Here is a 26,157-nt window from a genome sequence, read left to right as displayed (position 1 = left end):
GTCAACCACAAACAGCTCACTAGCACTCAAGCATCCTGTTACAAGCACTCAGCTCACAGTCCACCTGCACCCAGGCATCCTGTCTGCAAGCATTCAGCTCAAGCAGCACAACCTTAGAAACCTCTGCCTCCAGCCCCTGCCTCTTTGCAGACAGCCTTCTTTCTGCCATCTGGCCCGTTGCTCCCTTTCAATGAATGGTTTCACACCATCCCCTTAGAGCTGTCCTCTTGGTGGTGAGTGAATTCTCACAAGATGTGGCTGTTTAGAAGTGTGTGGCTCCTCCCCCATCTCTTGCTCTTGCCATGTGAAGTGCCTGCTCTTGCTTCATCTTCACCATGAGTAAAAGCCTCCTGGGGCCTCCTCAGAAGCTGAGCAGATGCCAGCACCATGCTTCCTGTACAGCTGCGGAACTGTGAGCCAATTCAATCACTTTTCTTTATAAATTACCCAGCCTCAGGTATTTCTTTATAGCAATGCAAGAATGGCCTAATACAGAGACTCTCTGCAGGGCCCCAAGGTGGCACAGGGCATCGCATGGTGAGGGGACTGAGCACTCTAACATGCTAGCTCCGGTCTCTCTTCTGCTCCTTATAAAACACTGGCCCCACTCCAGTGATAACCCTTTCATCCATTAATCCATGAATGGATTGGTCCATTCATGAGGGCAGAACCCTCATGACCCAATCAAGACTCTTTAAGACCTTTTTATTGGGTGATGAGGTATAAGGTCACCTCTTCAATCGCCTCTCAACATTGCCACACTGCGGATTAAGTTTCAATATGGAGCTTTAGAAGGAACAAACATTTAAACCATGACACCACCTGGGATGGCATGATGGGAGAGGTAATCAGCCTATGAACGAGGATATAAGAGAAAATCACTTAATGGGTGTCAGCTGGGAATTAATGGCCAAGTCCTTAATTGTTCTCTGGAAGCAACTGGTTGGGCCTGGTCATTGGCTTCTGAACAACAGACTTTGGACCATGTATACATTTTATTGATTTTAATGGGTTTATAGACCTGTTTTATGGATTAATTTGTAGGCAAATGAATGGAATTTCCCCTAGTATTGCCTCTATGTAAATAAGAACCGAGCCACACAGTTGCCCCAGACCTCTCTGCCACAAAGTACGCCTGCCACAATTCAACAGAAGGCATTGGGATACTTACACACGTTTGTGCTTATTGTAAATGCATCACTTCTAGGATTGTGTCCTGAAGGAAATAAACCACGGTGCCCAAAATAATTACCAAACTGTCTGAAAATTAGGTAACTACCTTAATGAATCACAGGAGATTCATATATGGAATACACAGCCTCTAATACTGACATTGAAAAAGAACTTTTAATGACATAGAAAAGTGTTATGATCCTGAAAAAAAACAACAAAAATCCATATATAAAAGCAACATACAGTTTTGGTTAATAAGGGAGGAGCTGACATGGAAAATCCCCCTTTCTACTTCAAACACAGAGAAATGCTGATAAAAATGAGCAAATTTTAAAATTATATCACCAAGTGCCAAATAAAACAAACACAGCATTTTGGGAGGCCAAGTTGGGCAGATCACTTGATGTCAGGAGTTCGAGACCAGCCTGGCCAACATAGTGAAACCCCATCTCTACTAAAAATGCAAAAATTAGCCAGGCATGGTGGTGGGCACCGGCAGTCCCAGCAATTCAGGAGGCTGAGGCAGGATAATCGCTTGAACCCAAGAGGCGGAGGTTGCAGTGAGCTGAGATCATGCCACCATGCTCCAGCCTTGGCGACAGTTTGAGACTCCGTCTCAAAAAACAAACAAAAACAAAATAAAACAAACAAACAAACAAAGGAAATTCACTGGTGCCAAAACCAAAAAGGAAACACAGTGTGAGTGACCTGGCAGGAGCTGAAGCTAAGCGACCTGGAAGGAGTGGAGCCAGAGGTGCATGCATGCAGATGAAAGCCACACCACAATGGGGCCTGGCCATCCAGGGGGAGCACAGGGTACCTGGCCACATTCCAGCTGAGAGTGGAAATGAGTGACCTGGATCAAGTCAGATCCACAAATAGCTGCTCCATCCATCAACTAGGCAACAGAAAAACTCCATCCACTGGCCCATGGAAAAGAAAAGGAATCTAGTCATCCATCCAGGGTCACAGGTGAAAAGAAAATCACCAGCAAAACAAATAAAACAACAGGTTTGCATTAAGCGGGGCTATAGTCCAAATTCATGGAAACTCAAAACTGAAAAATAATATGAAATGAGTCTGGAGCTACTGAAACTCATAGCATCCCCTGAAGATGCTCATGTCACAGTGCTCTGAAGGGGCACACTCACAATCCATGGTGTATTGGACATCTATGGCAAATACGTACTAGAGACAAGACGATAATACATGTGACAAACCACACAAGAAAATGAACCACCATGCCTCACCTCCAGATTGGGGATATATTATAATTGTATGTACAATATGATTCAAGCTACATTAAAAACATATGCATATACAGGAAAAAAAATCTCAAAATGTGAATAACGGTTGGCCTGAAGTGGCAGGATGCAGGATTATGGATGAATTTTTAAAAATCTGTTTATTTATCAGGAATTGAAATATAAATGTTCACAAGAGCCACGTTGTTAACACTGAAGGAAGTGGGCAGGGTGGAGCTGGGAGATCCCATGCCATGGGAGTAGCCATTGCTCAGCTCCATCTGCCCCCACATGAGAGTGCAAGCATAGGGTGGCAATATCTTTCTAATTTCCTAAATATAAATTTTTATACAAATATGTCTCAGGTTTAAAATGCTGACTACTAATTCCATTTTTATTACTACCTTATGAAGGCCACTTAGGTATAAGTCTAACAAAACATGCAGAATTTGTATGCTGAAAATTATAAAATGGTGATGAAAGAAAACAAAGATCTAAATAAATGGAAAGATATACCATGTTCATGGATTGGAAGAAAACATAGTAAAAATGTCAATTCTCCCCAAATTGATAAACAGGTTTAACATAATTCCTATCAAAATCCCAACAAACTCTTTTTCTTTTCTTTCTTTCCTCTTCCAGGGTCTTGCTCTGTCACCCAGGCTGGTGTGTAGTGGCATGGTCATAGCTCACTGCAACTTCAACCTACTGGGCTCAAGCGATCCTCCCACCTCAGCCTCCTGAGTAGCTGGGACTACAGGCATGTGCCACTACACCTGGATGATTTTTAATTTTTTGTAGAGATGGCAAACAAGCAATGAATAGATACTCAACATCACTAGCCACCAGGGGAATGCAAATTAAGACCATGATAAGGTATCACTACACACAGGTTATGCAGGTTAAGATAAAAACTTGTGACAATACCAAATGTTGTCAAAGATGCAGAAAAACACTCTTTCATGCATTGCTGATGGGAATGTAAAATGGCACAACTACTCTAGAAAAGCATTTGGCAGTTTCTTAAAAAAAAAAAACAGGCAAGTGCCATATGACCCAGCAACAGCACTCCTGGGCATCTAACACAGAGAAATGAAAACTTACGTCCACACAGAAACCTGGACACAACTGTTTAAAGAAGCTTTGGGCCGGGCGCGGTGGCTCACGCCTGTAATCCCAGCACTTTGGGAGGCCGAGGCAGGCGGATCACAAGGTCAGGAGATCGAGACCACGGTGAAACCCCGTCTCTACTAAAAATACAAAAAATTAGCCGGGCGCGGTTGTGGGCGCCTGTAGTCCCAGCTACTCGGGAGGCTGAGGCAGGAGAATGGCGTGAACCCGGGAGGCGGAGCTTGCAGTGAGCCGAGATCGCGCCACTGCACTCCAGAGCGAGACTCCGTCTCAAAAAAAAAAAAAAAAAAAAAAAAAAAGAAGCTTTATTTGTAATAGCCCTAGACTGTACCAGATGGCCTACAATATGTAAATGGTTAAAAAAAAACCTCTATGATACATCCATACTACCTGATTAATGGAATATTACTACTCAGCAATACATGGGAATGAACTAGTGGTTGTCACAACAACTTGGGTGGATCCCAAGGGCATTCTGCTGAGTGAAAAATACCTCAAAAAGTCATTTTCCATTTTTTATGACATTTTCAAATGCCACAATTATCAAATTAATAACTGCCAGGGGTTAGGGATTGCCTTGGGGGAGACAGTGGGTAGGGAAGTGACCATAAAGGTGTAGAAGAAGGTAGATTTTTTTTTTTTTTTTTTAGATGGAGTCTTGCTCTGTCTTCCAGGCTGGAGTACAGAGGCGTGATCTTGGCTCACTGCAATCTCCACCTCCTGGGTTCAAGTGATCCTCCCACCTCTGCCTTCTGAGTAGCTTGGATTATAGGCAACACCATTCCTGGCTATTTTTTTTAGTGGAGATGGGATTTCATCATGTTGGCCAGGCTGGTCTTGAACTCCTGACCTCAAATGATCTGCCTGCCTCAGCCTCCCAAAGTGCTGGGATTATAGGCGTGAGCCACCTTGCTTGGCCTAGAAGAAGGTAGAACTTGGCTGTGATGGAATGGCCTGCATTTTGATTGCAGCAGTAGTTATGCAAATCTATACATGTGATAAGTTGATGTAAAACTATATACACATACCATCCATTTTTTTATTTGGACAGTGTGCTATAGTTATGTAACAAGTAACCCTTGGGGAAAACTAGGTCAAGGTACACAAAACTCTACTATTTTCGCAACTTCCTCTAAATCTATAAAAAGTTAAAAAGTTAGTTGGGGGAAAGGGTCAAGAGAAAGAGAACCATTCTTTAGATTAAGCTGAAACCTACCCCATGCCATCCCTCAGGCCAAGCTTGGACAGCTCTGAATGTGGGAACAAATTTGTAAACTTTCTTAAAATATCATGAGTTTTCTGGGGATTTTTTTTTTTTTTTTTTTTTTTTTTTTTAGCTCATCAGCTATCGTTAATGTTAGTGTATTTTACGTGTGGCCCAAGACAATTCTTCCAGTGTAGCCCAGGGAAACCTTAGACCCTCCACATGGGTCCTAATTCTTTTCTTGGGGGCCCTCAAACCATATCTGCTCAGGCATTTGCAGACAAGGAGCCTGATCTTCAGGCCTCCCCATAGCCCCTCCAACGTGACAGCTTTCACTTTCTAAATCCTTTGGTACTGTTTATCTCCAAGCCCAGAGTTCTGCTCGTGAAGACATGAGGGACACTATTAATGATTAAGCTGGGGCCACAGGTGTGAACCACAAATGTCCTCAGGGTACCGGCAAACTGTCATGAAGACACCTAACAGAGAATGGATTTTAGGTAAATGTGGGAGCCAATTCTGTGGCCTGGCCTGGTCACAGGAGAAACTGGGTACCAGCTTCTCCCATGGTCAGAGCCACTCCTCCTCTTGTGTGAATCAGTCAGGGGTTCCTTTTTATTTTTTTTGATAGGATCTTGCTCTGTTGCTCAGGCTGGAGCGCAGTGACGTGATCCTAGGTCACTATAGCCTCAAGCTTCAGGGCTCAAGTGATCTTCCCACCTCAGCCTCTCAAACAGCTGGGACTGCAGGCGTGCACTACCATGCCTGGCTATTTTATTTTCAGTAGAGATGGGGGTCTCATTATCTTGCCTAGGCTGGTCTCGAACTCCTGGGCTCAAGTGATCCTCCAGCCTCGGCCTCCCAAAGTGCAGAGCAGGGGTTCTTCCAGCTCTCAGTGGGACAGGCCCCAGGAGGGCCTCCCACCCCAGCCCTCACTGCGAGGAGGGAGCAACAGAGGATGCAAGGGGAAGGGACCAGCCCCTGAGGCCTAAAAACACAACTTTGTCACGGTCAAAATGGTTACTTAGAATAACGTCAGTCTCAACTTTCCATTCAAAATCCACAGAGAATCCAAACATCATTATGAAAGGAGAGTGAAGAAAGTACCTATTTGTGGAACAGATCTACACCCTACTTGCTTTCTTTCAGCATGGCAGTGGAATTAAAGAGATACCTGCATATTCCTTAAGCTGTGTTTTGCTTTGTTTAAGGCAATTTGGGATAATGGGCTAGTTACTTCAAGAGAGTGGCAGATGACACTAAGGAGCCAGAGATTTGCCACAAAGCAAAGGAAACCGGAGCTCAGGGACCCTCACTTGCAGGGCCCGATCATGGTCTTGCACCTAATTTTGTCTGTAATTTTGTGTTCTTTTTCTAAAGAACCCTGAATTATAGAAGCTCCAGGCCCCACCAAACCCGATCTGCCCCTTCGCAGTTGGTTTTTATTTTTCACTGGCTCCATATTGGGGGTGCCTTGTGTCTGGGGGGAAATGTGGGTCTTTCCATGGGAACGAGGAAGAAATGTCCACTTGCCTTGAGCTTCTCGGTGGCATCTTCTATCTGGGTTATGTTGTCAATGTGCTGCTGCTTCTTGATTGCCAGCTGCTTTAAACATTCTTGGCTGAGTTTCTGTACAGGAGGGAGTTAGGAAAAAAGTCATAATACTGTCACTTTCCAAATAACAGGCCCCCCGCAGGGGTCACCTCCTCTTACCCTTGTATTCTTTTCCAATGGAGGCATCTGAAGGTGAGGTGACTTGCCCAAAGTCATGTGGCAAGTTAGTGGATGAGCTGGGACTAGGACCTCTCTGATCCTTGGAGGTCCGCATCAGGTATGCCTCAAATCTTGATTTGCACCCCCTCCTCACACTTTACTTTATCTAGGACAAGTCTTGCTTGTGACTTGCTTTCCCAGTCTTTCAAATAGGACTTTAAGGCAAACAGCTTGGGGTCTGGGAAAGAGCATCTACTTATTGAGTATTAACTGAGCACCTATTATGTGCTGGGCCCTGTTCCAGGTGCTGCCCTCATGAAACATACATTCCAGGGAGTCTGTGACCCTCTGGCCCTGGACTACATGAGAGGTCAGTGGGGTTCATGCTTCCTGCTCTTCCCACCTTCCATATCTCTGCTTTTGGAAATTGCTGTTTTCCCCAAAGTCTGTTCTGCACTCCCCTTCCCTAAGGGTGTGATCTCATCTCCATCTTAGCCTTTCTTACAGCTGGCCTTACACTCAGCTGCTGGGCCCAGATCTGGCCGCCCCATTGACTGGGAGCTTCTTGAGGGCAGGCTTGCTTCATTCCCACTCCCCACAGGGACCAGGGGGTGACACAGAAGTGTTTGCTGAATTGAACAGAATTATCAGGGGCTGGTCAGTCATGATGGCTCATGTCTGTAATCCCAACACTTTGGGAGGCTGAGGTAGGAGGATCACTTGAGCCCAAGGAGTTTGAGACCAGCCTGGGCAACACAGTGAGACTCTGCCTCTACTGCAAATAAATAAATAAATAAATAAAATTAGCTGGGCGTGGTGGCATGCACCTGTAGTCCTAGCTACTTGGGAGGATGAGGTCAGGGGCGGGTCACCTGAGCCCAGGAGGTTGCAGTGAGCCACGATCATGCCACTACGCCACTGCACTCCAGCCTGGGCAACAGAGTGAGACCCTATTTCCAAAAAAAAAAAAAAAAAGAATTTATCGTCGGGAGCTGCCAGCTTTTCCCCCAACCAGCCAGGGAACTCTTCCAGGTCAGGGAAGGATCTGATCTATTCCTTGACTCATGGCCCAAAATGTATGCTGAATAGATGTTTGGTGAATGATGGATGGATGAATGAATAATGGGTGAATGGATAGGAAACTGGGTATGTGGACGCAAAGTAAGTATTCACAGTGTCAACCTTACATAATGAGATTCAAAAGCTGAGCATGGTGGCTTGCATCTGTAATCCCAGCTACTCAGGAGGCTGAGGTGGGAGGATCACTTAAGTCCAGGAGTTTGAGACCAGCCTGGGCAACATAGGAAGACCCCATCTCTACCAAAAATCAACAAACAAAACAAAACAAAACAAAAAACCTGGCTGGGCATGGTGGAGAATGCCTCAAGTCCCAGCTGCTTGGGAGGATGACATTCACAGGCTACAGAAATGATTAGCAAAGAAATAAATTGATGGTGGCTAGCTTTGTTTAATGAACTATTCAGGCAAAATAGTTAAGAATGAAAAAATAAAATAAATGTAAATGGGATAAAAGTTTATAAATGAACATTTCATAGTTTTAAAAATTGTTTTCAGGCTGGGCACGGTGGCTAACGCCTGTAATCCCAGCACTTTGGGAGGCCAAGGTGGTCAGATCACCTGAAGTCAGGAGTTCGAAACCAGTCTGACCAACATGGAGAAACCCCATCTCTACTAAAAATACAAAATTAGTCAGGCGTGGTGGTGCATGCCTGTAATCCCAGCTACTCGGGAGGTTGAGGCAAGAGAATCGCTTGAACCCAGGTGGCGGAGGTTGCAGTGAGCCAAGATCGCACCATTGCACTCCAACCAGGGCAACAAGAGTGAAATTCCGTCTCAAAAACAAACAAACAAACAAAAATTGTTTTCAGTAACTTAATATCACGTTATGTTAAATTAAGTAATAGGTCATCATAAAATGTCTGAATCATTTATATGGTATAGAAAAGCTAAATATAAGGCCGGGCGCGGTGGCTCAAGCCTGTAATCCCAGCACTTTGGGAGGCCGAGGCGGGCGGATCACAAGGTCAGGAGATCGAGACCATCCTGGCTAACACCGTGAAACCCCGTCTCTACTAAAAAAATACAAAAAAAACTAGCGGGGCGTGGTGGTGGGCGCCTGTAGTCCCAGCTACTTGGGAGGCTGAGGCAGGAGAATGGCGTGAACCCGGGGGGCGGAGCTTGCAGTGAGCCGAGATTGCGCCACTGCACTCCAGCCTGGGGCACAGAGCAAGACTCCGTCTCAAAAAAAAAAAAAAAAAAAAAAAAAAAGAAAGAAAAGCTAAATATATTTCAATCTGTTAACAAAAAAAATTTAGGCGCCATCTTTCTAGAAATTATGAAATTATTTTAATCTACAAATGCTGGTAGAAAACAGCTAAAAATTACTTACTTCCTAGGTTTTTCACTGGAAATTTGGGTTACTAAGAGTGAAAATTATAGTTAATATATGTGATTAAAACTACTTGATATAAAAGAAACAATTCTATTTACAGAGGGTATAGAGAAAGTCAGATGTGTTTTTGGTAAAGACTGTTGAAAGAGTAATTTTTCTTTTGCATGAGACAGAACTTTGTGTAGTCAAAATGATAACGGGAAAAGGGAAGTAAATTTTTGTCCTAACGTAGAATGCCAAAATAAAAAGGAAGTATAGGACAAAACTGAAGATTTAAGTAAATTCTAGAAGGTCTGTGGAAGATTAATCTCATAAAAGTCATTTTGTATGTGATCAAATTGGTTAAAATAAGAAGGAAATGGCTGGGTGCAGTGGCTCATGCCTATAAGCCCAGAACTTTGGGAGGCCGAGGCAGACAGATCACAAGGTCAGGAGTTTGAGACCAGCCTGACCAACATGGATAAATCCCATCTCTACTAAAAATACAAAAATTAGCTAGGTGTGGTGGCACGCACCTATAATCACAGCTACTCAGGAGACTGAGGCAGGAGAATCACTTGAATCTGGGAGGTGGAGGTTGTAGTGAGCAGAGATCACGCCACTGCACTCCAGCCTGAGTGACAGAGCAAGACTCCATCTCCAAAAAAAAAAAAAAATCAGAAGGAAATGGCTGGTGCGGTGGCTCATGGCTGTAATCCCACCACTTTGGGAGGCCGAGGCAGGTGGATCACCTGAGGTCAGGAGTTTGAGACCAGCCTGGCCAACATGGTGAAACCCAAAATTCCTTGAAAGTGCAGTGGCAGTGAGACAGTTCATGCCACTGCACTCCAGCCTCGGCAACAGCAGCAAAACTCTATCTCAAAAAAAAAAAAAAAAAAAAAAAAAAGAAGGAAATTTTTAATAAGTTTTTCTAAAACTTAAGCATTAATATCAAAAGTACACTCATGTAAGGCCAGAATCTGGGCTCCTGTGTTGGAACAACCACTGGGTTTTATCAGAGCATTGATCTGCTCTTTAATAGAAAATGGTGAGAGATTATTGAAGGTTTATGGAAATCTTACCTTGTGTAGTCAAAACTGAGATTGGATAATTGATAATATACTAATACGTAAGTAATTTTTTTCTTTTTTTTGAGGCAGAGTCTCACTTTGTCACCCAAGATGAAGTTCAGTGGTGCAATCTTGGCTCACTGCAGCCTCGACCTCCCAGGCTCAAGCAATCCTCCTGCCTCAACCCCCCAGGTAGCTGGGACTATAGGCACATGCCACCACACCCAACTAATTTTTGTATCTTTTGTAGAGACAGGGTTTCACCATGTTGCTCAGGCTGGTCTTGAACTCCCGAGCTCAAGTGATCTGCCTGCCTTGGCCTCCCAAAGGGCTGGGATTATAGGCATGAACCACTGTGCCTGGCCTAAAAGTAAAACTTGTTTTTCTCCTTTGAATAAAAATGTAATGTAGTATTAATAAGAGACAGTGAAAGATGTTATTTGCTTTTGCATAGATGGCAAAGAAAAGGTAACAGGGGAGAGTTTGTCCCATGCTGTCTTTTGTAGGTCTCTTGATTGAGAACTGAATCTCCTTTATCAGAGTGATTGTTGCTTTTTGAAATCTTTGAATTATCATTTTGGCTAAATCAGTTACCATTATTTTGTAGTGACCTGTGATTCTATTTTGATCATGTATTTTAAACCTTTCTTATTTTTATATCAAGTGTTTTAAACCTTTAATATTTGAGATACTTTCCAAAATTAAATTTTAAATTCAAAAATTAAGTCTTTTTGACCCAAGCTAACTTGGGCGTAACCAGAACCCCTGGAAGTCCAAAAGAGACACATTAGGCTTATTTGGGATGTCAAAGTCATATGGGAAATATTGTCAAATAAGAAATGCTGTTTCTTTGAGTTATATTTATAAAAGTGTATTACTAATGTGTTCCAAAATTGTATGAGATTCCTAAAAGTCTGATATGTCTTGGTATATGTTATCAGTATGTCATTATCATAATTATTATGATAAACTGTTGTATGCCACACAAATAACCAAATATCCTAGTCAATTTCATCTTTGACCGTGGCTATTCTAAGCCTTTTATCATCCATAGACAATTTTTATTTTACTTTGATTCTTTTTTAAAAAAGTCATTTATAATCAGCTACAGTCCAAAATTTGCTTCTTCTTTAAGGATATTTTTGAAAAAAATCCTGACAAGTACTCTTGAATACAGGTTTCTGGTAACTTCAGAGATCATACCACTGGACTAAGTAAAAACTTCCAGAACTCTAATAAAAACTTGAGGCATTCATGAAGACTGATAACCCAACATCAAATACAGCAAGAATTATTTACATGGGACTAAACTGATAGAAGATAAAAGTGATTTTTATGATTTAAAATATTTGAAACATTGCTGATTCTTTTTATATTGTTTTTCAGTAAAGAAAATTTTTTCTTTTGTCACAGCAACTGGATAAAGTATACTTTTGTGAGCAAAATTGAAATATTTGTCTTTCTCTTTATCTGATTTCTCCAAAATTTGCAAACTATTTGTGAGTATTTATTTTATTTTTTATTTTCATTTTTAAAATTATTATTATTATTATTTTTTGAGACAGAGTCTTGCTCTGTCACCCAGGCTGGAGTGCAGTGGCACAATCTCGGCTCACTGCAGCCTCTGCCTCCCAGGTTCAAGCAATTCTCTTGCCTCAGCCTCCCAAGTAGCTGGGATTACAGGTACATGCCGCCACGCTTGGCTAAGTTTTCTTTTTTTCTTTTTGAGGCAGAGTCTCGCTCTGTTGCCCAGGCTGGAGTGCAGTAGTGCAATCTTGGCTCACTGCAACCTCTGCCTCCTGGGTTCAAGCAATTCTCCTGCTTCAGCCTCCCGAGTAGCTGGGATTACAGGTGCCCGCCACCATGCCCAGCTAATTTTTGTATTCTTAGTAGAGATAGGGTTTCATCATATTGGTCATACTGGTCTCAAACTCCTGACCTCGTGCTCCACCCACCTTGGCCTCCCAAAGTGCTGGGATTACAGGCGTGAGCCACTGCACCCGGCATAATTTTTATATTTTTAGTAAAGATGGGGTTTCACCACGTTGGCCAGGCTGATGATCTCCAACTCCTGACCTCAACTGATCCGCCCACCACAGCCTCCCAAAGTGCTAGGATTACAGGTAGGTGAGCCACCGCACGTGGCTATTGTAATTTTATGACAATATAGTTATTTGCATAAGTTCAATAAGAATATGTTTTCTTTCATAACAGGCCACATTGGAGACTCTGGTAATTTTACCAAGGCTTTTACTGAAATGATATATCTTCATATATGACCAGACTGCTTTGAGGAACTGAAGTTGACTTTACAGAGCCATAAAAAGACCCTTGGTGGCCAGGCTTGGTGGCTCAGGCCTGTAATCCCAGAACTTTGGGAGGCTGAGGTAGGTGGATCGCTTGAGTCCAGAAGTTTGAGACCAGCCTGGGGAACATAGTGAGACTCTGCCTCTATTAAAAAATGTTAACAAGAATAAAATAAAATACAATAAAAGGGGGCCCAGCACTTTGGGAGACTGAGGTGGGCAGTTCACTTGACTTTGGGTTGTTCAAGACCACCCTGGCCAACATGGTGAAGCCATATCTCTACCAACAAATACAAAAATTAGCCAGGAGTGGTGGTTCACACCTGTAGTCCCAGCTACTCAGGAAGCTGAAGTGGGAGAATCACTTGAACCTGGGAGGCAGAGGCTGCAGTGAGCCAAAATTGCACCACTGCACTCCAGCCTGGGCAATAGAGTGAGACCTTGTCTCAAAAAAAAAAAAAAAAAGACTCTTGGAAAGACTGGACTGCCTTGGTACCTTGTCTACACAGTTCCCTTACAAGGTTCCCAACCTTGTGGTAAGTAAAGAATGTCACTTTCTGACAGGTCTAGAAACCTCAAGATATTTTGGAACCTTGAGAAGAGAAGAATTCGCCCAATGTGTGTGGGTATCACAGGCATAGTCTGATGGTAAATCCTTGGTTTGGCTTTTTAGCTGTGAGGCTTTTAAAAGTCGAATCCAGGCCAGGCATAGTGGCTCATGCCTATAATCCCAGCACTTTGGGAGACTGAGGCAGGAGGATCACCTGAGCCCAGGAATTCTAGACCAACCTGGACAACATGGTGAAACCCCATCTCTACAAAAAAAAAGTACAAAAAAAATTAGCCAGGTGTGGTGGTGCATGCCTATAGTCCCAGCTACTTGGGAGGCTGAGGTAGGAGGATCGCTTGAGCCTGGGAGGTGGAGGATGCAGTGAGCCAAGGTCATGCCTTGCACTCTAGTCTGGGTGACAGAGTGAGACCCTGTGTCAAAAAAAAAAAAAGTGAAATCCAAAATTCCTTATGAAAGTTCCAATAATGCAAATTATCAGGCCAAGTATACTACTAAAACTTAATTTGCAAGTAAATTTGTCCTATCAAGACTCATTTTTGCTAAAAACAGGGAACTAGAGAGAGAAAAATTACGTTTCAGAAGAAAATCTTAGCACACCTGTTAGTGCTGCACACCTGTTATTCCTGTTATTAGATTCCAGCCCTGGCCATTGTTTTCGAGTTTTTATTATTTTCCTACAATTTGGACTAAATCCTGAATTATTTCCTGGCTACAACAAGGAAGGTTGTAGAAAAAGTTTTAGAAGCCAATTCCTGGATTTTAAAGAAGGCTTGGGATTTTCTTCATGATGTTTTTAGTTGACTCTCCAGTGGAATAGGTTTGGTGTTGTTCTGCCATAGAGATTCTCTTTTTCTATTTATTTATTTATGACAGAGTCTCACTCTGTCACCCAGGCTGGAGTGCAGTGGCATGATCTCGGCTCATTGCAACCTCCATCTCCCGGGTTCAAACAATTCTTATGCCTCAGCCTCCTGGGTAGCTGGGATTACAGATGTGTACCACCACACCTGGCTGATTTTCATATTTTTTAGTAGAGATGAGGTTTCACCATGTTGGCCAGGCTGGTCTCGAACTCCTGGCCTCATGTGATCCTCCTGCCTCAGCCTCCCAAAGTGCTGGGATTACAGGCATGAGCCACTGTGCCCGACTGCTTATGTCATTTTAATGTAAATTCTTGGTAAACAATTTAGGAACTGCCTCTTCTTTTTTCCTTAAAAACTTATATGTAACTGCTGCTAATCAGAGTGGATAGTCTCGGAAATTTGAATCTATGGTCCCAGTTGGCCATCCTCAGGCTTTAGGCTTGGATAAACTCTGTACTTAATCCTATTTTCTGAATCTTATTACTTCAAGTTGACAGTAGGTAGTGGGTAGGGGAATGGACAAATGGATGGGTGAGACTCTTCAGCCAGATCTGTGGAAAGCAGCCTTGTTAGTTCTGAATAGGTTTTTCAAGCAGCCATTATTATAATTACAGCCATTTCATAAGTTAAAAAAAGGAAGGGTCTGGTGGCAGGGACGGGTCTTGAGCCCACGACTCCACTGGATTGTCCCCCATGATCCCCTTTTCACCTTGGAGTTCCACGGTTGTCACAATGTGGTAGTCTGGAGTCATGCAGTACCGGGGAAAAGCTCAAGATGAGGCCGAGTTCATCACAGAAGACTTCTTGGAGAGGGAAGTGGTAGGATCAACATCTGTCAGACAGGAGGGCCTACCATGCCCAGGCTTCATGAAACCCAGAGAGAGAGAAGGATTTGAGAGGAGCCACAGAACAAGTCAGCTGGAAAGCTGGAGCAGGAGCCCAAAGTCCCTGGGCACTGTTAGGATTATACCTGGGTGAGGTTCTATGGTGACAATGGCTCTACTGGGGGCATCTGGCTAATGGAGTCCTGGGTTCAAGGCCTGACCCTGCCTCCAGAGCCTTCCTCTTGTGGCCTATAAAATGGCCGTAATAATAATGGCTCACCCAAGGCTGCCACGAGTAGGAATGGGAGCGTCTGTGTGGCCGGGGAGGGGAGAGGAGGTAGGTAGTGACAGCTGAGGCTGCTCCAAGGGCAATCAGCCGTCCTCAACTCAAGGTTCACAGGCCCTTTCTATGGATTGCAGATTGAGTAAACCCGAGATGTCTGTGTGGCTTTCTTAGCTACATAGGGCTGTTGATTAAGAGGGAGAGTTTGCACCTCTGTTAACTGGAAGGCAGACTATCTTCCAGCCCAATGGCAGTGTGGTGGATCGGCCATGGTGGACACAGTCAAGGACATCTGGGTACCAGCCTGGGCTCCCAACCTCTCACTCCTGAACCCACCTTTTCTGAAGCTCAACTGATGGCTTTGGCTCGCCTTTGCCCTTCCTTGGGTCTCAGTCTCCCCCTCTGAACTTTCGATCGACCGCTTAGACGCCCTCTGGGGCACCTTTGGTTTCCAGGTTGTAACCCGCCACTGGCCACGGTCAGGTACCTCCCCTCCTCGGCCGTTATGCCTGGACTGGCTCCCCCAACTCCCGCGCGGCGAACCCCGTCCACACCGTCCCCACCTGCACGTGCACCGCCGCCTCCAGCGCCAGGCCCACCGGGTGGCCACGGTGCGCGCCCAGCACCGGGCAAAGCGCGCACACACAGCGGTGGCAGCGGCGACAGAAGAGTTCAGCTATGCGGTCGCCATGCTCCGGGCAGCGCCAGCCGCATCCCTCGACAAGCTCCGACCCCCCAGGGGTCCGGCTGCTAGCCGCCGCGCCCGCCATTCATCTCCGCCACCTCCGGCTCCCCGGGGCACGGGGCGGGGCTCCCACGGGAAACCGAAACCTCGGCCGTGGGCGGGGCGGCTCCAGGCCGGCCGGCCGGCCGCTGGGAGGATGACAGCCTGCAGGGAGCATCCTCCGACCAGCAGGGTGCTCCCTCTGCCCGCCCAGGCCAGGAGGTGGCCTCAGCAGAAATGGGAGGCTCCTAATAAGCCAGCCGGGAGAGGGTGGGCTTCCTGCTTAATGACGCTGGATCACTAACGCCCAGAAAACTGCAGCCCTGGTGATGGGACCAAAGTTGGCTGGACCTTCCAGGGGTGCTCCTCTCACTTTCCCTTGATCCTCTCTTGCCCTTTTCCCGGGAAAGATAATCATTCCCACAACTATAAGAAACCTAGTCAAGCTCAAATAACGACACAGAGATTCTCCAATTGAGTTTATTTCGGACTGAGCAGGAGGATTGCAATTCGGGAATAAATGTGCCATGGCACCCAAGGGGTAGAGGCGCGGAGTACGCAGGGAGGCAAAGGAAAGTAGAGGCTTTTAAAAGCAGAAGGAGGCGGATTGCATACATTGTTTTAAAATAATAATACTTGATTACAAGAATTAATACGGGTGGCTTCAATCCGAAAGTTGAACAGGCAGTTGCTGGGCAGATGTCCTCATATCGTGGCTTTTGTGCATTGCTGTGGTTCTTTGTGCAAGGCTGCAGTTTGGTAATTCCTGTTACCAGGCAAATCGTTGGTGAGGGCCCCCCACTTCATGGCCTCCCAGCACCCTTTAGTTATTTTGTTTGAGACAGGGTCTGGCTCTGTTGCCCAGGCTGGAGTGCAGTAGTGCGATCAAAGCTCGCTGCAGCCTCTAACTCCTGGGCTCAAGTGATTTTCCCACCTCATTCTCTGGAGTAGCTAGGACTACAGGAGCACCATTTAGTTTGATTTTGACATAAGTGACTCTGTTTTGGTACTGACAACTTTCACAGACACACCCCCACCCCAAATTCCAGTTGCCCCCAGGCTCAAGTCTCCAAGCCCACTTTTAAAGCCCTTGGCTCTTTCTTAAGATCCTTGGTCCCCGCCCTGCCTACGCTCCACCCTTTGATTTTTCAAGACTGGAGGACCTGCAGTTTACCCTGCTTGGAACATTCTTCTTCCCAAATGCCCTTTGCCCTGAGTATTCCAACTTATCCTGCAGATTTCTACCTTACTATCTTTGCCTCCAGGAAACCTTCCCTGCTTCTCCTTCCAGAACAGCCTACGTTTCCCCTATCCCGGCCCTCCCCATTCCCCCAACCATGACTGAAAACTGCAGAGGGCAAAGACTGTCTGTCCTGCCTGTTTTCCAGCTTGGTGTCTGACTCCAACAGTAGATAGTTAATTGGTATTTGTGGAACAAATCAAGACAAGGAAAGCTCCTTGTAGTAAAATGTCTGGCCAGATGTTTATTATTTTGTGACATTATTTCCATCGCACATTCCACATCTATTTATTTTCACTTTTATTTATTATTATTATTTTTCACAAAGGTACAAGGAATTTCAGAAACAACATTAAAACAATCATTCAAACTGTTTCAGGCACGGTTTCAATTAAAAGCATAGATTTGATTTCTGACTTCCTGTTTCCTTCTCTGATACAATCTCAAGTTTTGTTCCAGGAAGCACAATTACGGTAGCAGTAAGATGGATACCCGCCAAAGCTCATCTCCTAGTGCTGTCCTCATTCTCAGAAAGTTCCTGAGTCAACAGAAAGGGGACGCCCGGGGTATGGAATAAGGAGATGAGGGCATGCTCTGCCAACTGGCTGGGCCCTGAATGCGCTGGGCGAGTTCCACTACCTCAGCTCAAGAACATAAACAAAAACGTAATTTAAAAAACAGATGGTTTAAAAAAATATCTGATAAAAATTACCTATCCCTCTCCCTTGCTGTGAAATAATTTAAATAATTTATTCTAGATGTAAAAATTAAAAAAAAAGTTTGTTCAAAGACACCTGTGTCCTGTTTTTAAGTGTGCAGTCTGGGTCCTTTGGGGTGGAGAGAGCTGGCCAAGGAATGGCGCTGTGCAGAGGCATACCAGGAAGCTCTCTGGATGCAACCCCACCTCTACCGCTTGGCAGTCAGCGACCTTGGCATGATGTTTCTTCACTTCTCTGAGGCTAGGTCTTTGATTCTGAACATGGGGCTTGGAATACCTGCCTAACCTGTGTTAGAATAGCATGTGTCAGTGAGTGGAGGTGGGAGGAGTTTGTAAACTGTGAAGTGCTAGCCACACAGGTGGGAGAGGTAAGCCTATCCTGTAGAGCTCTGCTGCCCTGGCAATGCCTGGGATTTGGCCTTCTGTTCTGGAGCACACTAAGGCAATCTTGGCTGGCGCATCAGACGGGAGTGAGCCCCAGTGACTGAGTAAATGGAGAATAAGACAAGGAACATGAGCATCTGGCCTGTGCAGACAAGCAGAATAAACCATGGCTAAGGAAGGGGCAAACAGGGGCGCTGAACCCCCATTGTGCTGCAGCTGCGGTTCCCAGAGATGTTGAGGGAGGGCTTGGGACAACACTTCTAGACTTTTAAGGAGCCACCAGCCAGGACTTAAGAGATCTGGGTTGAGTCCCAGCTCCTATCTGGAGCTTGCTGTCCTCTTCATCTTGAAATAGGTACACATGCAGTCTTCCATCCTCACTGTACTGCAGATCACCTGTGGAGCGTATATGAACATACAGGCCCTACTCTGGAGATTCAGCTTCAGTTGGTCTGGAATGTGGCCTGGGCATCTGTATTTCCTGCACGCTCCCAAGGGGATTCTAATGTACACAGCTTGGGTTGAAACCTACCAGGCTGGATGGCCTCCTGCAGTCCCCATCTCAGCTCCAGAATCTAATCGCCCTGTGCAATGGAGATCATCTGCCCCTCCTTGGTAAGGATGGACCAATTTCACTTCTAATCATTCCCAGTCTCTTGGTGGACTATCGTATTGACCACTGAACTTTAGAGTAGGGCTCGGAACACAGATTCACTAAGGAGGGACAAATAAAAGCTTTCAGGCTAGAAGGGAACTTTGGGACCATCTGGTCTTACTTCTTTACCTCGTAGAGTCATTTCAGAAGTCCTCCTGGTTAGGTGGCCAGAGGCTCTACTGGCATGCCTCCAGGGATGGGGGCCCCCTACCTCCTGGGGCACTCTTCTGTTAACTAGGGCTGAAATCTGCCCACATCATCCTGCAGGAGGCAGGCTGTGTACCTGAGGGCCTTGGTGGTGGCAGTCAGCAGTCATGGGCACAGCTCTGAAGTCTGCATCCCTCCATAAGGGACAGCATCTACCCACATCAGGCTGGTTTCTGGTTGGAAAGGTTGGTTTGGACCTCCTGCCTGTGTTGTAGAATTGGGTTGAATGCCCCTGGCCCCTTGCCAGTGTCTGTTAGTTTCTGCAGCAAACCCAGATCACCCCATAGGTAGTTTTCCCTTAGGTCAAGGTTTCAGGTGGCAGATCCTGCAGACAGCAGCTTGTTCCAGGGTACTCCTTGTTCAGATGAAGAAACTGAGACCAGAGAGGGCAGGACTTGCAAGAGGTCACTGAGTAAGCTGGGGCACAGTTGAGGCCAGAAGCAACAGATTTCTACTCTGTGGGCTGAGAACTGCATCAGACCCAAAACAACAAAAAGACAGACCCGGAAAAGCAGGATCTCAGCCCAGCCCTGCCATGAAACAAGTATCACCTGCTTCTCTCTGGGCCTTAGTTTCCCCACCTGTAAAATGAGGAACTTGGGTGAAATCACTAGTTTTCAAACTTCTAAAAAATTTTTTTTTTACTAGCAGAATTGTTTTTCATATTAGCCCAACATATAAAATAAAAGGGAGCTATCTGGTTGGAACACAGTGTGGGGAAGGGAGACACAGCCTTCCTGCTTAGTCTCCCCCTATTCTCTCTCTCTCTTTTTTTTTTTTTTTTTTTTTGAGATGGAGTCTTGCTCTATCACCTAGGCTGTAGTGCAGTCCACAATCTTGGCTCACTGCAACCTCTGCCTCCCAGGTTCAAGCAATTCTCCTATCTCAGCCTCCTGAGTAGCTGGGATTACAGACACCTGTCATCACGGCTGGCTAAGTTTTATTCTTTCTTTCTTTCTTTTTTTTTTTTTGAGACGGAGTCTCACTCTGTTGCCCAGGTTGGAGTGAAGTGGCATGATCTTGGTTCACTGCAACCTCCGCCTCCCAGGCTCAAGTGGTTCTCCTGCCTCAGCCTCTCAAGTAGCTGGGTTTACAGGCATGCACCACCACGCCCAGCTAATTTTTGTATGAGATGGGGTTTCACCATGTTGGCCAGGCTGGTCTTGAACTCCTGACCTCAGAAGATCCGCCCACCTTGGCCTCCCAAAGTGCTGGGATTACAGGCGTGAGCCACCACGCCTAGCCTAATTCTTGTATTTTTAGTAGAGACAGGGTTTCACCATATTGGCCAGGCTGGTTTCAAACTCCTGACCTCAAGCAATCCGCCTACCTCAGCCTCCCAAAGTGCTGGCATTACAGGCATGAGCCACTGCGTCTGGCCCAGTCTTCCCCTATTCTCTGGACCACAGTTTGAAAATCACAGACAGGTCAACCGAGGTCCTTCCAGCTCTAGTTTTCTACTGTGTTTCTTCCTCTTGAGAAGTTACAGCTCATCATGGACCCTTAATAATAGAATTCAACAGAAGGCATCGTCTGAAAACAAAGTCAATTCAGAAACTGTTGCTGCAAGAAGGCAAATAGAAAAACGGCACCATGTCCCACTGGAATCTCTTTCAGCGATGGAGAGTTTTGTTTTCTGGTAAAAAATATAGAAATAGTGGTTGTTCTTAGGGGGACCTGTGGTTTGGTTCTAAACCTCCCCACGGAGCCGAGTGGTGTCCCTGAGGGTGAGGAGGGCAGAAGTCTCTGCTCAGAGCTGCTCTGAGCCCATCCGCAAGTTTTTGATCTCCAGTTCCAACTGTTTGGCCTGGACCTCTCGCTGGGTCAACAGCTCCCGGAGCCTTCGGATCTCCTCCTGTTGTCGGTAGAACATCTGCAGTAACTGGGGAAGAAAGATTGGAAGGCAGGATCACCAGGGTGTCAGAACACCAGCTGAAAGCTAAACTGCTATCCGTCTTTGACTCAGAAAGGTGGAGGTGGTTACATTAACACGGCAGAGGGCTGATGAGGCTGTCACTGCATAGATCTTTTACAAACACCTTGTTTTCTTCACCCAGTAAATGAAATTCAAGAAGACTGGCATGTTTCAGATGTATTTTGCCTCCAGAGATCCTCCATGGAATAGAGGAAAGCATGCCTGGCTGTGAAGTCTGGGGATTGGTGTTTATGCCACCACTGAACTGTGTGACCTTGGGCAAGTTATTTACCCACTCTGAGCTTCTATTACTTTCTCCGGGAAATGGGGTCAGAAAACTGCCCTCATCATTATCATAATTGTTGCCGCTGTGCAGAATGGGTGTTAGATGTTGAGTGATGCCCTAAGGGCCTTCGTTATCCCACTGGAACGTTTTGACACCCCTATAAGGGTGGCAGTGCCAGTGTCCCCACTGTACCACTGTGGAAACGGCAGCTTAGAGACATTCAGTCTCTGGGTCTGAGACCCTAAATTAGTACTCAGCAGAGCCAGGATCAGAATCTATCTGTGAGATGCCGGCCTCTGTGTTCTTAGCCACTTCAGACTGACTTCCAGGGCTGTTGAGAGAATTCAATCACATGCTATATCAAAGTGCCTACCCCAGGATCTGCCACACAGTAGGCACTTAACAAATGTGGACTTTGAAAGCACAGAAAATCCTATAATATCAGAACTGGAAAAACTTTGATATCCATCAGGTCAAACCCTCTTCATTTTACAGATGGTTTCCCACCATCTTTCTTTCTTTTTTGTGACAGAGTCTCACTCTGTTGCCCAGGCTAGAGTGCAGTGGTGTGATCCTGGCTCACTGTAGCCTCTGCCTCCTGGGTTCAAGTGATTCTCCTGCCTCAGCCTCCAGAGTAGCTGGGATTATAGGCACGCACCACCACACCCAGCTAATTTTTGTATTTTTAGTAGAGACAGGGTTTCACCATGTTGGCCAGGCTGGTCTCAAACTTCTGGCCTCAAGAGATCCGCCCACCTTGGCCTCCCACAGTGCTGGGGTTACAGGTGTGAGCCACTGCACCTGATCCCCACCATCTTTTTTTTTTTCAAGATGGAGTCTTGCTCTGTTGCCCAGGCTGGAGTGCAGTGGCATGATCTTGGCTCACTGCAACCTCTACCTCCTGGTTTCAAGCCATTCTCCTTCCTCAGCCTCCCGAGTAGCTGGGACTACAGGTGCGTGCCACCATGCCCGACTAATTGTTGTATTTTTAGTAGAGATAGGGTTTCACTATGTTGGCCAGGCTGGTCTTGAACTCCTGACCTCGTGATCTGCCCACCTTGGCCTCCCAAAGTGCTGTGATTACAGGCGTAAGCCCCCATGCCCGGCCTCCCACCATCTTTATCTATGCCCATTATTTTGGCATAAGACGGAGCTCACTGCCTGTTTGTTGAATGAATTAACAAAATGAGTCAAGCAACCAGGCCAGGCCACACAGATGGTTATTCTCATGCCTCATTTTCTCCCTTCTTCTCAGCCTGGATCTGCTGCCCTCCACCCCAGCTGCCCCATGTGAAAGGCCCACCCCGTTCTCCTTCACACCTCGTTTTCTGTCTTTGGTGGGGGGCATTCGAAAACATCAAAGCCATTTGTCAGCCAGGATTTCTTCTCCTCCAGCCTGTGCTCTGCTGCCCATCTTGGCGTCTTCTCCTCCAACAGGGAGGAAGACCTCCAGCCATCTTCTGCAGCCAGCTTTTCTGCCTGGTTCAAGAGCCGGGGTGAGGCTGGGGCCATGGAATGGAAGACAGGTCTCTCTGCAGGCAGTGGGTGGGGTCTCAGCAGCTCAGAGCCAGGCCTAAGTGACACCAGGATTGGGTCTGGAAGGGAAGCAGAGCTGTGTGAGGACTGGGTGCCCATGGGCAGATGGGCATATAGGGCACCAATGACACAGGCAGCATGCAGAGATACTCAGAGCCATGCTGACCCATGCAACAGGTGTGGGAAATACAGCTACATGTGGACAGGCACAAAGCCACAGAGCAGGGCTACCAGATACAAATACCCACATGTGCCACCCTCGAAGTGAAGCTTGTTTTGTAGGAATAGCACGGTGCGTGCACTGGAGCAGCCCCCCAAGCACTTCAAGCTCACGTGAGACCTTGCCCTTCCTTTGTAAGGACAGTCCCACCCACACTGCACCCCGCCATCTACCAAGTCCATTAGTTCTCTCACCACCTCCAAGAAGCAGGGGAGGCTAGCATCACGGCTACAGATGAGGAAACTGAGGCCCAGGGAGCAAAACCTACTTAAGGTTATCCAGAACTACGACTTGGCACTGGTTCCCTGTCCCCCAAGGCAGAGGCTCTTCCAGTACACCAGGAGGCCCACTCAGCCGCTGGGGTGAGGGTGAAGGAAGTTTGGGGGGTGGAAGGGAGAGGGAGCGGCTGGGGTGGCTGCTTCCGCTGGGCTGGCCTTCATGTTGGCAGGAGCAGGAGAGTGGCTCAGGACAGGCAGGGCAGGCAGAGGGACCTGGGTGGGGGTTGCTGCCTGGAGGACTTCTTGGGTCAAGAAGAATCGAAAAAGGCCAGGCACGGTGGCTCACGCCTGTAATCCCAACACTTTCCGAGGCAGGTGGAGCACTTGAGGTCAAGAGTTTGAGACCAGCCTGACCAACATGGCGAAACCCCATCTCTACTAAAAATACAAAAAATTAGCTGGGCATGGTGGCACGTGCCTGTAGTCCCAGCTACTCAGGAGGCTGAGGCATGAGAATCACTTGAATGCGGGGGTGGGGGTGGAGGTTGCAGTGAGCTGAGATTGTACCACTGCACTCCAACCTGGGCAACAAAGCGAGACTCTGTCTCCAAAAAAAAAAAAAAAAAAAAAAAAGAATTGCAGAGCTAGGGGTGGGGAACGGGGATGGGGAGTCTGGCTAAGGTGGTCCAGGCACCCCGCATAGCCTCAGAGTGTAAAGAAGCTTTCCATGGAGCAAAGTCCCTTGAGCTGGAGTTTCCTGAGCCCTCAGGTCAAGCCCCCTGACTTTCTGGACCTGTATGTGACCATGCTACCCACTGGGGACTGAAGGTCAAGGGCATGACCTCTGAGGTTATGAGAGAATAAAAATCCAGGCCCAACCCCTCTCAGTTGCTTGGGGCCACTGGGCACTCCACGTTCCTGCCACATTTGTCTGGGCCTCTCCTCTGTCTTCCTCACCTTGATTCATCCCGCTGAGCCACTCCTGGGCCGTCAGGGAGGGCTGGGCCCCTGCTGTTGGAGGGTATATGTCCTCTTGGTAGGATTCCGACTGTAGGAGAAATCCAGACAGTGAGGAGGGTGATAGGGTAGGCTGCTCAGATGGGAAGGGCCCTTAGAGCTGGGAGTCCAGGCTCTCCCCAACCCCTGCTGAATTGAGGAAACGGAGGCCCAGAGAACAAAGGGACTTGCCCGAGGTCACGCAGCAGCTCAAGAACAGAGGTGGGCCAAGACCCAGGATTCCTGACGCCCACTGATGTCACCCTGCTGTGAGAAAGGCCGCTCTGTGGCTGCCCCATGAATGTGGGCTCCATGCTCTGGTACCTGACAGCCCTGGATCTGTCTTCTCCAGGACAGGTTCCCCACCTCCCTCCCACGCGGTCCCCACTGCCTTTACCCGCCGGGGCACAATCATGGAGATGGGCTCGATGAGGCTTTTGGTTGTGATCAGCTTGTAGAAGCGGAAGATCTCGCAGGAGGACACGTCAAGTCCTCTCTTTGGCATGACACCTGCAGGCAGTCAGGGAGGGCCAAGAGGTTCTGGCTAGCCTGGGGCCACAGTGAAAGGGCCAAAGCCAGGCTGCACACCTGGACCTGAACAGAGGCCAGCCTCCTCCCAGAAAAGAGCTCAGGGACAAATACCTACACTGGACTGGGCCCTATGTTGGGAAACGGAGTTGAATTAATCAGACTCTTCACCTTCAAATATTTAAATTATTTTAGCTAAACTATTTTTTCTTTCTGAGACTCTTTTTCTTTTCTTTTTTCTTTTCCTTCACTCTGTTGCCCAGGCTGGAGTCCAGTGGCACGATCATAGCTCACTGCAGCCTCACACTCCTGGGCTCAAGCGATCCTCCTGCCTTAGCCTCCCAAGTAGCTGGGACCACAGGCATGCACCTCAATTTTTTTACTTATCTGTAGAGACAGGAGTCTCACTTTGTTGCCCAGGCTAGCCTCGAATTCCTAGGCTCAAGAGATCCTCCAGCCTCGGCCTCCCAAAGTGCTGGATTAGCTGAACTTTTATAGGCAGTTTGCTCTGCTTAAGGGTCTCCATCTCCATCCCCACAGCTCCTGTGACCCAAATGCTCTCAATCAAACTACTCCAGATTCCTTTTGAGTAGGGTTAGCATGGTGCATCTTTCTCCAGTCCTTTACTTTTCATCTAGCCATGTCTTTATGTTTAAAGTGGGTTTCTTGTAGATTACAGAAATATAGCTGGGTTTTTATCCTCAGACACACTTAGAAAGGAGCTGAGGACTGCTTCCTGGAGGCTCTTTTAGGTCAGCCCTTTCCATCTCTGCTCTTGTTGCAACTGCTTAACCTTGACCTGGAACATATCCCTCTCTCGCCTGCTGGGCTCTGCATCCTCTTTCATTTCCTCCAATGTTGCCTCCTCTGAGAAGCCTTCCTTGACTTCCTCCTTTGTGCTGCTGCCCGCCTCAAGTACAGCCCCCATAAGTCAGAGTGTTGCTATGCTGTCCCTCCTTCCGTCTGACTCATCCCTGTCTCCCCAGAGCCAGCACTGAAGCCCTGAGCCCGATTCTCCTTCTTCGGTCTCCCGAAGTGCTGGGATTACAGGCATGAACTTCAGTGGCCCTCACTCACCGATCCCCTTCTGTGGGTTATAGGAGCGGTACTCAGTCAGGTAGCTCAGGTGAGGCTTGTCAGCGCTCACCTCGTAGTAGCGAATGTTGCCATCTCCCTGAGGAGGAGGAGGAAGGGGAGGGTGAGATTCAGAGCTGGATCTCATCAGCTCATCAGCAACCCAGCCATGCAGCAAAAACCTGGCTTTTTTTTTTTATGATCGGCAAACCCATCTCATTCGAGGGAACACCAGGAAACCGGGGGCCCTGTCACTAAGGCAGGAGGGTGATGGGGGGGATCTTCATCTTATTTTATATTTTGTCTTATTTTTTTTAAACAGGGTCTCACTTTATTGCCCAGGTTGGAGAGCAGTAGTGCAATCACAGCTCACTGCAACCTCCTGGGCTCAAGCCATCTTCCCGCCTCAGCCTTCCGAGTAGCTGGGACCACAGGTGTGTGCCACCGTGCCTGGTTAATTTTTTAGTTTTTCATTTTCGTAGAGATGGGGTCTCACTATGCTGGTCTCACTATGCCCAGGCTGGTCTTGAACTCCTGGGCTCAACTGATTCTCTCACCTTGGCCTCCCAGAGTGCTGGAATTATAGGCATGAGCCACTGTGCTGGGCCCAGGCCCTTACTTTAAAATTCAATCCTCCCCCACCATGACCCAAAGCCCACCCTTGTTCCTCTAAGACAGAAGC

General features: G+C 46.9%; 2 protein-coding genes across 3 annotated transcripts in view; both read right to left on the bottom strand.

Annotated features, from left to right (window-relative positions):
* TRIM14 (tripartite motif containing 14) overlaps positions 1 to 26,157 on the bottom strand; it is a 288,671-nt gene that overhangs the window by 25,598 nt on the left and 236,916 nt on the right. Inside the window, exons 2-3 of the mRNA XM_028835036.2 lie at positions 15,338 to 15,576; positions 6,286 to 6,381 (exon numbers count right to left, since the gene is read on the bottom strand). Coding sequence (XP_028690869.2) covers positions 6,286 to 6,381; positions 15,338 to 15,544 — 303 coding nt within the window. The 5' untranslated portion in view covers positions 15,545 to 15,576. The remainder of the gene's footprint in view (positions 1 to 6,285; positions 6,382 to 15,337; positions 15,577 to 26,157) is intronic.
* Positions 16,957 to 26,157, bottom strand: part of CORO2A (coronin 2A) — a 71,757-nt gene continuing 62,556 nt past the window's right edge. For both annotated transcript variants that reach the window (XM_015117227.3, XM_077965671.1), the window contains 5 exons: positions 25,479 to 25,575; positions 24,271 to 24,383; positions 23,835 to 23,925; positions 22,224 to 22,498; positions 16,957 to 20,584 (listed from right to left, as the gene is read on the bottom strand). In XM_015117227.3, the coding sequence (XP_014972713.3) occupies positions 20,453 to 20,584; positions 22,224 to 22,498; positions 23,835 to 23,925; positions 24,271 to 24,383; positions 25,479 to 25,575 (708 nt within the window). In that variant the 3' untranslated portion in view covers positions 16,957 to 20,452. The remainder of the gene's footprint in view (positions 20,585 to 22,223; positions 22,499 to 23,834; positions 23,926 to 24,270; positions 24,384 to 25,478; positions 25,576 to 26,157) is intronic.

This window comes from Macaca mulatta, chromosome 15 (assembly GCF_049350105.2).
Source record: "Macaca mulatta isolate MMU2019108-1 chromosome 15, T2T-MMU8v2.0, whole genome shotgun sequence".
NCBI lineage: Eukaryota > Metazoa > Chordata > Mammalia > Primates > Cercopithecidae > Macaca > Macaca mulatta.
The sequence above is the reverse complement of the archived record's forward strand: the minus strand, read 5'-3'. Positions and strand labels throughout refer to the sequence as shown.